The sequence below is a fragment of the Argentina silus genome (genome assembly GCF_951799395.1).
Source record: "Argentina silus genome assembly, chromosome: 1".
In the NCBI taxonomy this organism is placed as follows: Eukaryota; Metazoa; Chordata; class Actinopteri; order Argentiniformes; family Argentinidae; genus Argentina; species Argentina silus.
The window spans coordinates 30,010,048-30,025,963 of record NC_139655.1 but is presented as its reverse complement, the minus strand read 5'-3'; the positions used below and the strand labels follow the sequence as shown (position 1 = coordinate 30,025,963).

Below are 15,916 nucleotides of genomic sequence, written 5' to 3'. Positions count from 1 at the left end.
CAGCATCTTTTTTCTCACTTTTTTTTTTTAACTGTGAGTGACACTTCAACATTAGGAAGGGCGCTAACCAACTCCGTTTTTCATATGCATTTTGTTAGCTTGATCTTTTACTGGCATTGGCGTCAAAATGAGAAATAGTCATGGATTGTTTTGCCTAGGCAGACTAATTCTATTTTGTAATTTCACCAAGTTCTTAAACTGAGCACAACAAATGAAAGGCTACCATATTCTGCTGCGATCAAATAAGACCATCTGTCTCATGCACACAATACACTTCATCATTGTTTTACAACAAAGCGCATACACATAATTGCCTCCAGTGTAAACCTTTGTGTGGCTCAATTCGAAAGTGGGATTATTTCTGAACCTTTCGTTCTACTAAGAAATGAAACAGGAACCTAGGACACAGGTATTATCTGTGGAGTTGCCCCAGTCAACTGCTATTCAGCCCACTCTATAGACTCCGAGAAGGCTAATAATTAAAAGCCACGTTTTTGTTGTTGTTGTACACATTGCCTCGAGGTCCCTACAGCTGCGTCAGTTTAGAAGGATCACGCGGATACAGGTCCGGTCACTTAGTGTTTTTTCTTCTTTTTAAAAAATTACCTCCTGGTTGCTGGTGACAGAGTCCTGTCTAAGCGCATCTCCTTGCGGTAGCGCTGCGTCGCCATCAATTCCCGCACGCAGCAGGAGTACAACTTGAATCAGAGAAAAAGATGAGACTTTTTTAAGCTAACTAATGTGATAGTCAATTTATTATCATATCATAATTATTTGAACTATGGTGTTACAATTTAAGAAAAAAACAACGGCAACATAGAGGTTAGACACAACAACTAAAACTATGCACATCATAGGGCAAGTTACCGAGTTATGGGCCTATCATAAAAAAAAATACATGTTGGTATATGTATTTGTATTCAAAACCTACTGGAAATGTACACAATATTAACATGTGCCATATAAAACATTGGCAATTGTGTTAACATCACAATAACTTCGATTTCAACAGGAATAGGCTGTTACAAAGTACAAAAACTAGGCATACAAAAACGATTAACTAAAAATGCATTTTAAATGACAAATGGAATGGAGCATGATAACCATGTGTAAAATGTCCAGCAGTGAGGCTATGTAGGCCTACCAGTTTGTTCAGTTACATCTATGTATAGGCTACTGTAATGTTTAGTACAATATCAGTTTACAAACGTTAGTCATTTGGTGGCCTACTGTTAGTCTACAATAAAAATAAAAATAAACTTAAAAAAAAAGACTAATATGTATGACTGGATGATGTACAAATGTATTTTGACAGATTACCCTACAATAGGCCCATATTGTATCTACATGTCTGGTCCCTTATTGCTTAGTCATATGTGATGTGAAAATATGTTTAATTTCAATTACTTACCAATTAGTAGACCTACTCTCCTCTCTCCGCGTAATAGCATTGGTGCACTTCTTGCGTCGCGTTGTCACATAATGAGCCGCGCAAGAGTGGGGCTCAAAGAAGTAGCGTATGACGTCTGAGGTGTAATCGAGAGGCCTCAGGGAACTAAATTGACAGTTTGTCAGTGGCAGGCTGGGTGTTTGAAAGGTTTATTTGTTTATCAGGATCCCCATTAGTTGCCGCTACCTGTCACATGATAGAGTACAGAACAGCTGGACAGACCTTATATACAATACATATCTTGTTATATACAAGAACAACATAAGATAATATAACAATAAATTAAACATAAATATAAGATAATAGAGTAATAGATTGTCAACACACCAATAGACAACACAAATGATTTCACACTCTTAAACACTATTCATATGTACATATTCATATATACATATTCATATTCTTATATACAGTTCACATGGCATGGCTCTATACATAACTGAGCGACGCAGAGATAATACGAAACAGATTTAGTCAACCATGCATGAGGGAAAAAAGCCAAATAAAGAATAGTGAAAGTTAACCAGTGTAAAACATCACGCATTGTTTTCAGTCGCATATGTTCACATAGGCGTACTCTCATGTTCATTGAGTAGACAATAACAAAGAACGCCCACATCTTTATTCACATAATTGCATATACATCACAAACACATCTGAGATGACCGTGCTAATCCCTATAGCCTATACCAACTATATCCTACCGATTTACATCCAACCACTAATGGCTAATACCGCAGCTGCTGTGCTCAAGCGCTGGCCTACAGTAACAGAACATGTTACAATGTGACATTCAGTCTTCAATGTGACATCACGCATCAGTGTTTTGATGGGGCTACATCACAGAGGTTTAAAATCAAAGCGTCACTTTAACACGAGTTATGCATGGCCACTACAAGGTTAACCTGTGACTGGGCTGGAGTGACAGACTAACGGATTTCTTGCTCGAAAATCGTTGGGACTGTCCACAGAAACCGAGAGCTTGGGACTGAAGTCTGATTCTGTCCTTTTGCCTTTTGCTTGCAGTAGGACAGGCGTTGTACCCACAATGCAAAGCTATGCTAGCTGGTTCTTAGCAGAGTAGCAGAGTGCAGAAAACAACAACAACAGCGCGTGAACGAGGCTCAACAACAGGCTAGCTAGCTAGGCCAGCTACATGGATAGCGACAATAGCGACCAGGATTTATCAAATGCCATGTCAAAGTCTCAATTGTTTGTCATATAACCGGATAATGTGAGTAATGTAATTTTTTTAGCGAGCACAATTCATATTGCTATTGCATATCGCGTTGAATTGGCATTTCGAGAACCTGCTCGCGAGCAAGCTAGCACGCTATCGACGTCTCTCTATGGTTGAGTATCTTCCGGCGGCAGCGGTGGCAGCAGCAGTGGTGCCATGAACAGTGGACTCCCAGCTTCAGCTGCTTCGCTCGGGGGTGTCGGAATACCCAATGTCAAGGTGAAGTTTTGCCGATACTACGCGAAGGACAAGACATGCTTTTATGGGGATGAGTGTCAGTTCTTGCATGAGGAGCCATCCATGGCGAGCATGTCTATGCACGGCGGAGGCAGCCCTGTCCCTTTATCCATGCCTGGCGGAGCCGTGACGGCTGCGGGGTATCCACTCAGTGGAACTGCGGCGGCCTGCCCAGGTGGCGGGGTAGCGAATGTCCCAAAAAAGAACGAGTCTCTGGGGCCTGCAGGCACGGTTCTGGAGGGACAGCTGTTAACTAGTGAGTATGCTTCAGCTTCTTGTCCCCAGTCCGACACGACAGGGCCTAACGCGGCCATATCGGTGGTTATTTCTTTTTGGGCCCATGGGGCTTTGTTAAAATTTAGGTCGGGGATTCTATGAGGCCTCTTTCCCCCCAAAACAACGTGGGTAAAGCATCATGTTTACCAATCGATATTAGCTAGCTCTCTAGCAACAGAAGCAAAATGGGTAAGTAGTTAATGCAGTCTCAGTAGATTTTGTGCAGGACTTCTAGACAGTTATTTCATTTCAGCTAGCAATTTCTGTATGTTTGTTGCATAGCTAGAGCTATTTGACAGCTTCAGAGTGAGTGGGCAGAAATTATTGGCTAACTTGCTTGCTTAGCCAATTAGCTAGCTAAGTTCACTTTATGAAAAAATGTACGACTTGTCACCTCTGCCACCACGACAATGCTGGTGACAATGCTTTATACTAGTTAGCTAAATGATTTGGAAATTAGACATATCACATGTCTTCATGCAGGACATGCTGCTGCTGAACTAGCTTGGCTTCAAACTAACTGAGCAATTGTAGTCGCTTTTTACACAGTGAATGTCTAGCTAGCCAGCTACACAAGCTAGCATAAAGTTTCACCCACCACAGTTAGCTATGTATAATGGCATGTGCTTCTTTGCAACAGAGATAATCATGATCAGTAGTGCTGCTCGCTGCTGTTCACAAGATAGCAAGCTGATTCTGTGTTGGCCAGCTTCACTTGAAATGTGTAGTTACGTCGTTTTGAAGTTGCTCGTGATTGGCTAGGAGCTTCCGGCCGAGTCCTGTAAATCAACAGTCAAACAGCTAGCTTCATGACTAGCATACACTTGAATTACTTTTAACCTCGCATTCACATGCAATTAACTATAGCCAATTAACTATAACATGATAACCCAGGAAGTTGAGGTTTGCTAGTACATACAGTGTAACACCTGATGCTTCCCGGACTTGAGTTTTGCAACCAGACCGGAACATGTATAAACGTGTAATGTCAAGGGGATGTAGACCTACTCAAGTGTACTTCAGAATTATAGGGGAATACAGACCCGTTTTTGTAAAAAAAATAATGAAGTCACAACGTGCAACAATGAAAAGCATCCTAGATTCAGGAGAACCGGTTGCCACATCTGCTCTCTCTTGTCTGCAGTACCTGGGATGGAGGGTGGAAACCTGAGTGATGCCAATCTGACCAACTCCTACTTCAGCAGCAGCTTCATTGGGGTCAATGGGTTCGGAAGCCCCGCAGAGTCCAAATACTCTATGATGCAGGTACCAGCCGCACAGTTGAAGCCAGAGAAAGTGACTAGTTGTAAACCAATGTGGTGAGATCATAGGGGAAAGGATGCTTATTGGAAGTTGATTAGTCATACTGGTTTGGCATTTCTTCAAGTCAATAACCTAACTATATAGGAAGTTGGATGACTTCATGAAGCAATTATGTAGGTATTTGATTAACGATGCAGGTAGACGCATGCACACCTATGCTGAACTCCAATGCAAGCCAGCCAATGCGACAGATTAAATGAGCTTCCTATAGGAGAATTCTGTGTTGCTACAGTCAAATGTATCTTCAGATGAATCCAGGGCTCCTGTCTGCTTAGGAGCTAGACTGCTATGAGAGCATGCAGTGAAGCATGTCCTCTGCAGCAGTTGTCTTTGTTGTTGTTGTTGATATAGAGAATGACCAGCAGCAGCAGCTCTCCCAGTCTCCTTAACGATGGTGCCAAGAACTTCAGCCACAGCACTCACGGTAAGATCACCTGAGGATCCACTGCACATTCATCATAGCCTGTCATGGAAAGGGTCAATCTCTGTGGAAAGTCCTCCATAATCTAAAGTCACTCTGGTCTTGTGTTTCTCCTCTAGATCCAGTCAATTCCCCAACATCTTCACTCTTCAGTGATTTTGGTGCTCTGAGCATATCACAAAGGAGAAAGGTGAATGCACCAACACCTATGCCTCTGGTACGGTTATCAAAGAAGGGGGATTAGTTGGATCTTGATATGTTGAATGAATTACATTGCCTTAGTAGGAGAGAAGTTCAATATGAACTCTTCCTTTTGTGGTTTGTCTGTTTGGGTGTCTTCATTATAGTGAACTTCATCCTGTCCCTGTTGGTTGTTTTTATCGAATGTATGACTGTATATTATATATGATCCTCATCTCTCCAGGCTCCTAACCCGGCTGCCAGTGAGTTCATCCCTAAGGGGGCTCCGCGCATGGCCACCATGGCCCAGTCCAGCGTTCCAGCCTTCCCCTCGCCACTCTTCCCCCACCCCGGCCTCAGCAGTTCCACAGCTGCTGCCCTCTCCCCTGGTAAGGCCTCCCAAACACTGCCTGCTGTAAAATCACGTCACACTGACGACTTAAGCCAGACGGGCAACACTGCGATTCCAGTCGACAGACAAATTCTCCATGTCATGCCGTGACTTGATGCAACGCACACTGCACGAGCAGACCCGATGGTAGCTCTCACACTGGGTGACTCCACCAAGCCTCCTCTCACTCTCCCCCTTTTAATGTTTGGTCATTGCCAGGGCAATGGCAGAAATGTCCCTGGCCACAAAATAGTAAGACATTTCAGCTGTAGCCATAGCCGCCTTATGCACTAGAAAATGTCTAAAAAAATATCTTTGCCAGATATAAAAAGGAAGCTTTAGTCCTGCCACATGTTTTTCTTCAGTTTCATATAGAATTAGAATAGCTATTATTTTAGGTATTCTACTATGGTCCCAAACCCAACTTATGCGTTGCTATTGTTTCCAGCATCCTGGATTCCCATCGGTTTGCTTTCTTAGATCGTCCCATAGCAACTCTCACGCTGCACAAGCAGAAAAGGAGCCGCCACCATCAAAACTGGGACATGTCAGAATTCGATTAGAATGACATGATGGTGTCTTCTCTTCACGTGGTTGGCCGTCTCATGATGGTGTCTTCTCTTCACGTGGTTGGCCGTCTCATGATGGTGTCTTCTCTTCACGTGGTTGGCCGTCTCATGCTGGTGTCTTCTCTTCACGTGGTTGGCCGTCTCATGATGGTGTCTTCTCTTCACGTGGTTGGCCGTCTCATGCTGTGCGAGTAAAGGCGGAGCCTGACGGTCGTGAGAATGTGGCTTGTTTTCAATGTGTGGTTGAATTTGCACGGCGTCTGTCTGGCTTCAGGTACTACGTACATACAGCAGTACATTTAATCTCCATCATGGTGGTGAAGAGGTTGTTTTGGGATGTTAGCTCTGTTGTTCATTTGTTTCATTAGACTTCAGAAGGAGGTGAGTTTGACATCCGAACCAACCCCCCAAAAAAAGGTCGAAACAACAACGTGTCTGATTATTTTTACCACCTTGATAAGTCGCTAGTGTAATGATGATGTGTTGAGATACTAAAAGTAGTTGTGCCCCCCCCCTGTTTAACCAATATTCCCATTGGTATCCCTCTTAGGGATGTCTCTCTCTGCAGGGTCCTCCCCCCTCCACTCCCCGAAAATCACACCCCACACCTCACCTGCACCTCGCCGGCGAAGCCACACCCCCAACCCAAACCCAGCCAATTACATGGTGCCCACCAGTGCGTCCGACCAGGGAGCCCACATCATCCAAAAGGAGACTGTGGGGGGGACTACCTATTTCTACACTGACAACACCCCTGCACCCATGGCAGGGATGGTACGTAACCCCCCTGCACCCCTGGCAGGGATGGTACGTGCCATTTAGGCTGCTCTGCCTACCGCATTGACCTGGAAGTGTTTTATTGACAGTGCACCCTCCTAAGACCTGAAAACTGTAATTTTTTTCGTTCCACATTTTATGTCAACATACCCCTGATATGAGACACGATTTGAGACAAGATTCAGTCATAAGTGCAAACATGTGATCATCAACAGGCTGTTAGTTTTGATTTCTCCATAAGCCGGAAGTCATGTTCTGAGTCTTGGTGGTTTCCTTGTTGCAGGTGTTTCCTACGTACCATATCTACCCCCCCACTGCACCCCACGTGGCCTACATGCAGCCTAAAGCCAATGCCCCGTCCTTCTTCATGGCCGACGAACTCCGACAGGTACTCTCTCTCTCTCTCTCTCTCTCTCTCACACACACACACACACACACACACACACACACACACACACACACACACCAGTCAGTCTCTTTCTCTGTGTGTGTCTCTCTCTGTCTCTCTCTCTCTCCCAGCACCTCTCTCCATCTTGTTCTCTTGCTTTCTCCCGGTACCCCCCTCTTTCTCTCTTCCTTTTCTTTGTCTATGCTATGATGTTGGTCTCTGACCTCATTTCCTCTGGTTCCTTCCAGGAGCTGATCAACAGACATTTGATAACCATGGCCCAGATAGACCAATCGGAGAACCCAGGTAAAGCATCTGTCCTGTGATTGGTTGAACAGGGGGGGAGGGGGAGAGAGAGGGGGGGGGGCGTTGGACTTGTGTTTATTAGTTGGACGGTTGCTAGTGATATGTGATTCATATGTCGGCCCCAGAAATACCTCAACGGAGCAGCCCACAACCCGTCACTCCGGCCTGCCATCAGAGAAGCACAATGGGCCAACGAACCCCCATTTTATTATAGGAAGACTCACTCACCCTTACCCTAACACCCCCCCACCCACCCCCTTAAAACGAATGAAATAAAGTATGTTTTAAGTCTAGGGTTGAAGTTCGAAGTAGTGACAGCAATGCAAAGCCTTTGATGATTCACGCCTGCCTGCCTGAGTTTAGAATAGGTCAATGGAGGAGGGTCTCCCCTGCCTGTCTCCTCCCCACACACACACACACACACACACACACACCCGCACACACCCGCTGGCCTTCTGTGTGTGACACGGAGAGGAGAGAGCAGGCGCTCTGAGCCGTCCACACGTTCAATGATATGGCGATACGTGACCTGGCAGTGTGGTTGTGTGGTCTCTGTCTCTGAGGTTTTTCTGCCAGTGTCAGTGAGACCCACATCCTACGTGTTGTTTCCGACTGAAGACATCCTGGTGACCATTTGCAGAGACACCTGCAGACAGACACCCACCAAAGCACACACAGTCACGCTCAGTCGGTCGGTGGTTGTTGGAAGTTGTTAAACGGTCAAAACTGCCAAGATGACAAGTGACTGCTGATTATTTTCAATTTGGGCTGGACTGCCCTGGGGTATTTAGCAGTGCATGTTAAACATGGCGTGAGTGAAAAGTCTCAGCGTGTGTGTCTGCGTGTCAGGTGTTCCGTCTGAGGTGGACAGCTACCACAGCCTCTTCCCCCTGGAGCCAGTCCCCCCGCCCAATCGCCTGCAGAAGACCAGCAACTTCAGCTACATCACTTCCTGTTACAAGGCGGTCAACAGCAAGGACGACCTGCCTTACTGCCTGAGGAGGATACATGGTGAGGTGTAACACACACACGACCATGTGCCTCGTGTTCTATTGATGTTGATAAAATAAAAAAAGAAATCAGTTAGATTATCGGATGTTGACGTGGCATCCCAAATAAAGTGAATCCTGAGTTTCCTGTGTTCAGAGAATGCCAGTGTTGATTGTGTGTGTGTGTGTGTGTGTGTCTTCAGGTTTCAGGCTGGTGAACACCAAGTGTATGATGCTGGTAGACATGTGGAAGAAGATCCAGCACTCTAACTCTGTGACATTGAGGGAGGTCTTCACCACCAAGGCCTTTGGAGACCACTGTGAGTGTGTGTTTGGGGTTGTGCGTGTTTTGCCCTATGATCTTGTCTTATTTGTGTGTGTGTGTGTGTGTGTGTGTGTGTGTTGCTAATGGTCTGCCTGTGTCTATCTGTGCCTCAGCGTTGGTGTTCTCCTATGACTTCCATGCGGGAGCAGAGACCATGTTCAGCAGGCACTTCAACGACCCAACGACCGACTCCTACTTTACCAAGAGGAAGTGGGGTGAGCCTCCCCCCCCCCCCCCCCCCCCTGCTTTTCGCAAAACACTTTTTGAAACTTGTTTACTTTTTTTAAACACGCTTAGACTAGGTCTTGTGTCTATTGGTATATTTATAGAGTGTGGATACATCTGTGAGTGTGTGTGTGCAGTCCTACTCTGTGGTGCTCGGGGCTGACAGTTGCTGGTCTGTGAAGGTGGTAGTGGGAAGCTGTGGCTGAAACAAAGCCTGAGACAGGTGTGATACGTAGAGCAGGAACACAGCCAGAGGAAGCAAAACCTCTTTGGTCTCACTACAGAAAATGGTCATTCTAGCCACAGACCAACAGTAACTGATATACATAAACACACAAAACAGTTGGTTGTCGTTTTTAATGTTGTGATCCACTGGTGATCTGTCCATTAAAGAGCGCTTCTCAGCTCAGCCCCAGGTAGCTGTAACACCACGGCCAAGCTTTAGTGACATTATGTGACACAACAACTCTGCCTCGTCTCAATAATACCACACACAACAGAACTCTGTCAAGTCTCAAAGCATCAGTCCCAGCACCATAACAGAACACACCCAGCACGACAGTGATCACAACATCCCCCCCCAACCCCACCTCAATGCTGCCAGTTTATTCATATGGCATAGATTCTGGTGTCGTGGTGTATTTGGACTGGTGTGTATATATCCCCCTCTCTGTTACAGCAAGAGACACATGTGAGTGTGAGCCTGATGGGGTGTGTAATATGAGGTTGTACTTACAAAAATTGGCCTGTTACCAGAATTTGGAGCAACCAGGCTTGTTGTGAAGATGACATTTGCCAGGAAGTTGATACAAATGTAGATACATTTAGGAAATTCCTTCGAACTGAAGAGTTGTGTGTGTGTGTGTGTGCCCTCGTAGGTCAGCACGAGCCTCCCCCTCCTCGACAGCATGCCGGTCTTCTCCCTGAGTCTTTAATCTGGGCCTACATCGTTCAGCTCAGCTCAGCCCTGCGCACCATACATACAGCTGGCCTCGCCTGCAGGGTCATGGACCCCAGCAAGATCATCATCACCGGCAAGACCAGGTACACACACACACTTTGATGTGTGTGCAAAATTGAGACCAGCTAGTTGCCCCTGCAACTTCAGACCAGTCCAATGTTGCAGCTGCTCATTGTTTTAACCCCAAAATAATCTTTAATTGTCGTTTTTCTTCTTCTTCTTTTTTTTTATTTTTTATAAATCAATGGCTCAAAAGAAGTCTGTGACCACATTGCAGAAACTGGCATTCGTTCCCACACAACCACACACACACACATTGTGCTGTGCCATGGATATATTAGAACATACTAATAGTTGAGTAAAGCTTCATGCTAGCTGGGAACTTGGGTTTCTAAGAAATGGGTTTCTAAGCAGCCCAGTGAACTTTAATGCCAACATTTACGGTATTATTTACTGTAAATGAAAGCAGAACATGTATTTTAATCAGGCTTCCTGTTCTAAGCAGACATGACACACAAACAAGCTTAAGACTCACACACACACACACACACACCCACACACATGCACAGGCGCACACACTGTTCACCATGTCCCTTCTCTCTGCAGGTTACGGGTGAACTGTGTAGGGGTGTTTGATGTCTTAACTTTTGACAACAGTCAGACCAACCACCTGGCCCTAATGCCACAGTACCAGGTACAATCTCTAACTGTCTACACATGCTCTCATATAGTCTATATGAATTGTGTGTCTGTGTCTGTCTCATAGTCTTGATCTCCTCAAGGAAGGTAACATTTGGCCCAGCGTGTGTGGTTTCCTAACGTGTGTGTGTGTGTGTGTGTGTGTGTGTGTGTAGCAAGCAGACCTGATCTCCCTGGGCAAGGTGGTGTTGGCGCTGGCCTGTAATTCTCTGGCTGGCATTCAGAGGGAGAACCTGCAGAAGGCCATGGAGCTGGTGTCAATCAACTACTCATCTGACCTCAAGAACCTCATCCTGTAAGACACACACATGCACACACACACACACACACCATTTAAGAGCAGGGGTCCTCTCCTAAGCCACAGCACACTGTGTCAAGGTGGGAATCTGTGAGAGCGAGACACACACATGCACCTATTTACAGCAACCGCAACACTCACATTTTAGGAGACACAGCTTCAACTGTTCACCCTGCACACACACACACACACACACACACACACACACACAGGTCACACACACACACGCCTCACTCATCGACTGCTTGTGTGTAGGTACCTGCTGACGGAGCAGTCTCGGCTGCGCAGCGTCAATGACATCATGCCCATGATCGGAGCCAGGTTCTACACCCAGCTGGACGCCTCGCAGATGAGGAACGATGTCATCGAGGAAGACCTGGCCAAGGTACGCTGGACACAGGACGCACGTGTGGAACTGGCCGTCTCACAGAGGGACGAGTGCTGCCCTGTCTCATTCCTCCACCTTTTAGGGAGGTGGAGGGTAATGGGTCACTCTAACGTGTGGCAGCACTTGGAGGGGAGGCCAATGTGTGGAGAAATAGGACACAGCGAGTAGATACACACACACTCAGACAGACACACACTTCCATGTGTGATTCTGAGGGTACAGTCCGGTTCGTTTTACAGGAAGACAATCCTATTAATATTAAGAGCGTCGAGGGCGTGTGTGTGTGTGAGCGTTGTTCATATCAGGGGAGGTGTGAAAACAACATAGGAAGTGATGCTCTGTGTCCAGTAATGGCTTCTGCTTTATTATTCTGGCCTCTTGCCTGGGACCGAGGGAGGTGTGAAACCCACCGTGCCTCCTCTCTGCCTCTGCATATACCCGGTCCCCATTTTCTCAGAAAGAGTTGGTTCCCCATTTCATTGGAGGAGGACTGCCTGAACCTCTCTGACTCTTACCTAACATTTAGAGAAACACTGACAAACAAAATAATATAACGTGTATGTCTATGCACTCTGTTACGCCCCCTTATTCTTAGTGAAGGGTAGAAATTCAGTTTTTCTGAATGTAGTGTTTGACTGTGTTCCTCAGTTTCATGCCTTGTGTGTCCGTCTTCTTCTGCACATTATCAGTGCTGGCTCTGCGCGTGTTCCTGTTCAGACACTCTTTCTTTGTTTCTGGTGTTTTTTCGTGTTGTTTTTGATCAGAAATAACTTTTGACCTTAAACTTTTACTTGCCGTGGTTTCATTTGATAGTGAACACGCACATTTGCTCATGACACACACACACACACACACACAAACGTACTCCTTCCACACACACACACACACACACAAACGTACTCCTTCCACACACACACACACAAACAAACGTACTCCTTCCACACACACACACACACACACACACACACACACTCCTTCCACACACAAATGTACTCCTTCCTCACACACACACACACACACACACACACGTACTCCTTCCTCACACACACAAGCGCCATTGTGTGTAACTGGGTCACAGGTGTGTACGTCACAGTAGGTGGTGTACATTACCAGGCGTTGACTTGGAGATGGTGGGGCTCAGTACATACGCAGGCCTTCTCTGTGGTTTTGGCACTGGCCTACGGTACTGTAGTACGATGACTAACACTGCCACCTGCAGCTCACCAGGACAGACACGCAACACACGCTGTTTCAACCCAGTTGGAAAGACCATTGTTCTTTCACTTCACGTCTTCAAGTGCTTCCCAAACAGGTGGTTTTGGGTTTTTCGTTGTTTTTTTTAATCACTTGGGACCCGAAAAGTCAACTGAAACTGTGTTTCTAGCTATAGGACCCACAGGGAAGCAGCCCACAGCTACTATGAAGAAATGCTGCTTTGAATTCCCCACAACATGTTTTGAGCATAGGTGCTGTTGAGTGTTAAGGGAAAGTCTGATGGATGTCTATGGAGAGTAGGATGTGGATGATGAGTTGTCTTGTGGTGTTCCATGTTGTAGGAGGTGCAAAATGGCCGTCTCTTCCGCCTGTTGGCCAAACTGGGCACCATCAACGAGAGACCAGAGTAAGTCCAACTTCTTATATATATATATATATATATATATATATATATATATGAAAATCAAAAATGTATATATATATATATACATTTTTGATTTTCATATCAAAATAACATGGAACAATCTGACATTCAGTTCAACTGACATTCAATTCAACTGTGTGTGTGTGTGTGTGTGTGTGTGTGTGCGCGCGCGCGCGGCCTCCCCCCCAGGTATCAGAAGGACCCTTCATGGTCAGAGACGGGGGATCGTTACCTTCTGAAGCTCTTCAGAGACCACCTGTTCCACCAGGTGACAGAGGCTGGAACCCCCTGGATGGACCTGAGTCACATCGTCTCTTGTCTCAACAAAGTTAGTCGTCTGTCTGTCTGTCTGCCCTCTGTCATCCTGTTGACTCTCTCACTTCTGGCCTCCCTCAGTCCCTTCTCTCTTCACTTCACACCTGTTCCTCTCCATCTTGTTCTTGTGTGCTTCTCTTTTCACTCCTTCTCTATTTAGATCTCTTCTTGTCTGTCTGTCTCTCTCTCTCTCTAGCAGGACTATATCTATCCCTGTAACTGTCCTGTGTGTGTCTGTCTCTCTCTCTCTAGCAGGACTATACCTATCCCTGTAACTGTCCTGTGTGTGTCTGTCTCTCTCTCTCTCTCTCTAGCAGGACTATACCTATCCCTGTAACTGACCTGTGTGTCTGTCTCTCTGTAGCTGGATGCGGGCGTGCCAGAGAAGATCAGCTTGGTGTCTCGTGATGAGAAGAGTGTGCTAGTAGTGACCTACTCGGACCTGAAGCGCTGCTTCGACAGTACCTTCCAGGAGCTGCAGCAAGCTTCTGCCAGTGGCCCCCTGTAGCGCCCCCCCCCAACCCCCCATCCCCACCCCCCCTCCAGGGCAGAGGGGTGGGACAGCACGTTATTGCACTACAGATGACATCATCAGCGTGGAGAGGGCAGAGGGGCGGGGCTTGCTGAACCTCAGTCACATACACTGTCCTGTCCACCAGGGAGGCTTTTCTAAAGCATATTTTTTTAGTTTTCCTAACCCTGCAGCTGCGAATAAAATAATGGACAAAATAAACGGAAGCTGTGACGAGGATGGTGAATTTTTTTAGACTTGGGAGGGGGGGGGAACAAAACGAACATTAAAAAAAAATAAAACCACGTGGTTTTGAACTTTTTCCTGCTTTTTATTTTTTTATTTCAACATTTTTGGGGTTTTTATTTTTTTGTTTTCTGTGGAGGATGCACTAAGATTTTAAGTTTTTTTTTTATTTTTATGAATTAGTGTGAGTGGCCTACAGAGAGCAGACTGAAATAATAACTGGCTTTCTTTTTACTGCGTCTCTCTTCCTGCTGGAGACCACACCCCTTCATACCGACGCACTAAGAGATGGGACAGACCACTGCAGGCTTTCTTGGAGGAGGGATGGCACCCATTTCTGAAATGGCACAGCCCGTCTCCTCCACCTTGGTTCTCAGTTCCCACTCAAAGGACAAACCACTGAGTTTTTGGGTGGGATGGGTGGTTGGGGTTGACCTTGACCTCTGTCAAGATGGGACAGACCATTGGTCATTTCGGTGCCCTGATTTTGGGCTCAAGGATGATGGAACATTGAGCCAATGTGTTGTGGGGGGGTGGGGGCGGGGGCAAGGGGGCAGGGAGGGCTGTGTGGTTTCTCTTGGCACTAAGGATGGTGCTGAGGTGTCCTCTCCTGATGCTGTGTAAGTGTTTGTTACATATACAGTCACTCAGCCTCCTTCATGGGTTTATGGACACTATTGTGGAAATTGTTATGACAAATGATGAACTTGTGGGGATGGATATCTAGGTGTGGCTGTCCAGCTCTAGGATGGAACCCATGGGTGTGGGGGGGGGGGGGCAAGGGGGATGGGGAGGACTACAGATGGAGCCAGCTCTTCCTCATTGTGGAATGTCCTTACTTTTGCCCCTTTCCCCCTCCTCTTCCTCCCCTTTTGCTCCCTCCCTCTCCTTTTTGTATCCCTTCACCAGCTTCCTCCCCCGGGGCTCCCAACCCCCCCACTTCATTTGAGAATAAGTGATGCTTTTTTGTGATGATTTTCAAGCTGGTTCCCCTCTTTTGCTCAGCTGTTGTGCAGTGATGCATGATGGGATATGGAAGCGCAGTCTTTTGCCTCAACACAACTTTATTATGTGGACCAATTCCAGCAGGGGTGGGGGGGTTGGGTTGGGGGAGGTGGGAGGTGGGGTGGCGTGGGGCAGGGGGGAAAAAGGGTGTTGATTTGTTTTAAAACTCTGTTTTATTTGACCTTTAAGATCATGTGACACAAACGTGCTGGAGACAGAGCAGTGACACCACCGAGTCACCTCACCTCTGACCCTGGAGTCACCTGTGTGGACTGTGGTGGGGGAAGGGGTGGGGGGGGATGTGGCCGTTGCACTCAGTTGGATGGTTTGGAATTCTCTCAGGATGACAGACAGCTGGAGGGGCCCAATGACTGAATGTGTTTGGCCGTCATTGGTTGCCCTCTTGCCAGTCAGATAGATGAGCTGTGGTGGAGTGGGCGGGACTTAAAGTAGGAATTGGAACAGGTGGTGCTACTGTGTGGGGGATACTGTGATGGGAGGGGGGGGTGGGGTGTTGCCCCCTAAGCACAGATCTAGGATCAGCTTACCTTTGCCTTTGTCATCTGAACCGTTAGCAGGCAGAGTGTAAAACAGACTGTAGATCAGTGCTCCGGGGGCAACCTTCTCTTGACTCCTGCTGAGAGCTGGCTATGTTAGAATCATGTACTATTCCCTCTGTTTTTAGTGAAATTATCAGACAGAAACATATTCAGTGAATGTGGTGCTTAGACTCTACCCCCAACACACACACACACAC

General features: G+C 46.5%; 1 protein-coding gene across 3 annotated transcripts; it reads left to right on the top strand.

The window, feature by feature from the left end:
• The first annotated feature begins 2,560 nt into the window (after positions 1–2,560).
• On the top strand, positions 2,561–14,665 carry pan3 (poly(A) specific ribonuclease subunit PAN3). Of its 3 annotated transcripts, none has more exons than XM_083671153.1 (18): positions 2,561–3,183; positions 4,348–4,469; positions 4,878–4,950; positions 5,067–5,137; positions 5,372–5,516; positions 6,638–6,861; positions 7,148–7,252; positions 7,501–7,558; positions 8,408–8,569; positions 8,751–8,867; positions 8,986–9,087; positions 9,976–10,141; positions 10,665–10,752; positions 10,913–11,052; positions 11,311–11,440; positions 13,000–13,064; positions 13,272–13,410; positions 13,762–14,665. In XM_083671153.1, the coding sequence occupies exons 1-18, from the start codon at positions 2,847–2,849 to the stop codon at positions 13,903–13,905; spliced, it is 2,388 nt and encodes a 795-aa protein (XP_083527279.1). In that variant the 5' UTR covers positions 2,561–2,846; the 3' UTR covers positions 13,906–14,665. The 3 variants fall into 3 exon arrangements, with proteins under 3 accessions (XP_083527279.1, XP_083527278.1, XP_083527277.1); XM_083671152.1 differs by having other exon boundaries at positions 6,638–6,894; XM_083671151.1 differs by having other exon boundaries at positions 5,067–5,164; positions 6,638–6,894.
• The last annotated feature ends 1,251 nt before the right edge of the window (positions 14,666–15,916 follow it).

Excerpts from the sequence above, each read along its gene's own strand:
- pan3 (XM_083671151.1), top strand. The coding sequence starts at position 2,847 with ATGAACAGTGGACTCCCAGCTTCAGCTGCTTCGCTCGGGGGTGTCGGA. Across the intron at positions 3,184-4,347 it reads GGAGGGACAGCTGTTAACTA|TACCTGGGATGGAGGGTGGA; the intron begins GTGAGTATGCTT and ends TCTTGTCTGCAG. Across the intron at positions 7,559-8,407 it reads AGACCAATCGGAGAACCCAG|GTGTTCCGTCTGAGGTGGAC; the intron begins GTAAAGCATCTG and ends TCTGCGTGTCAG.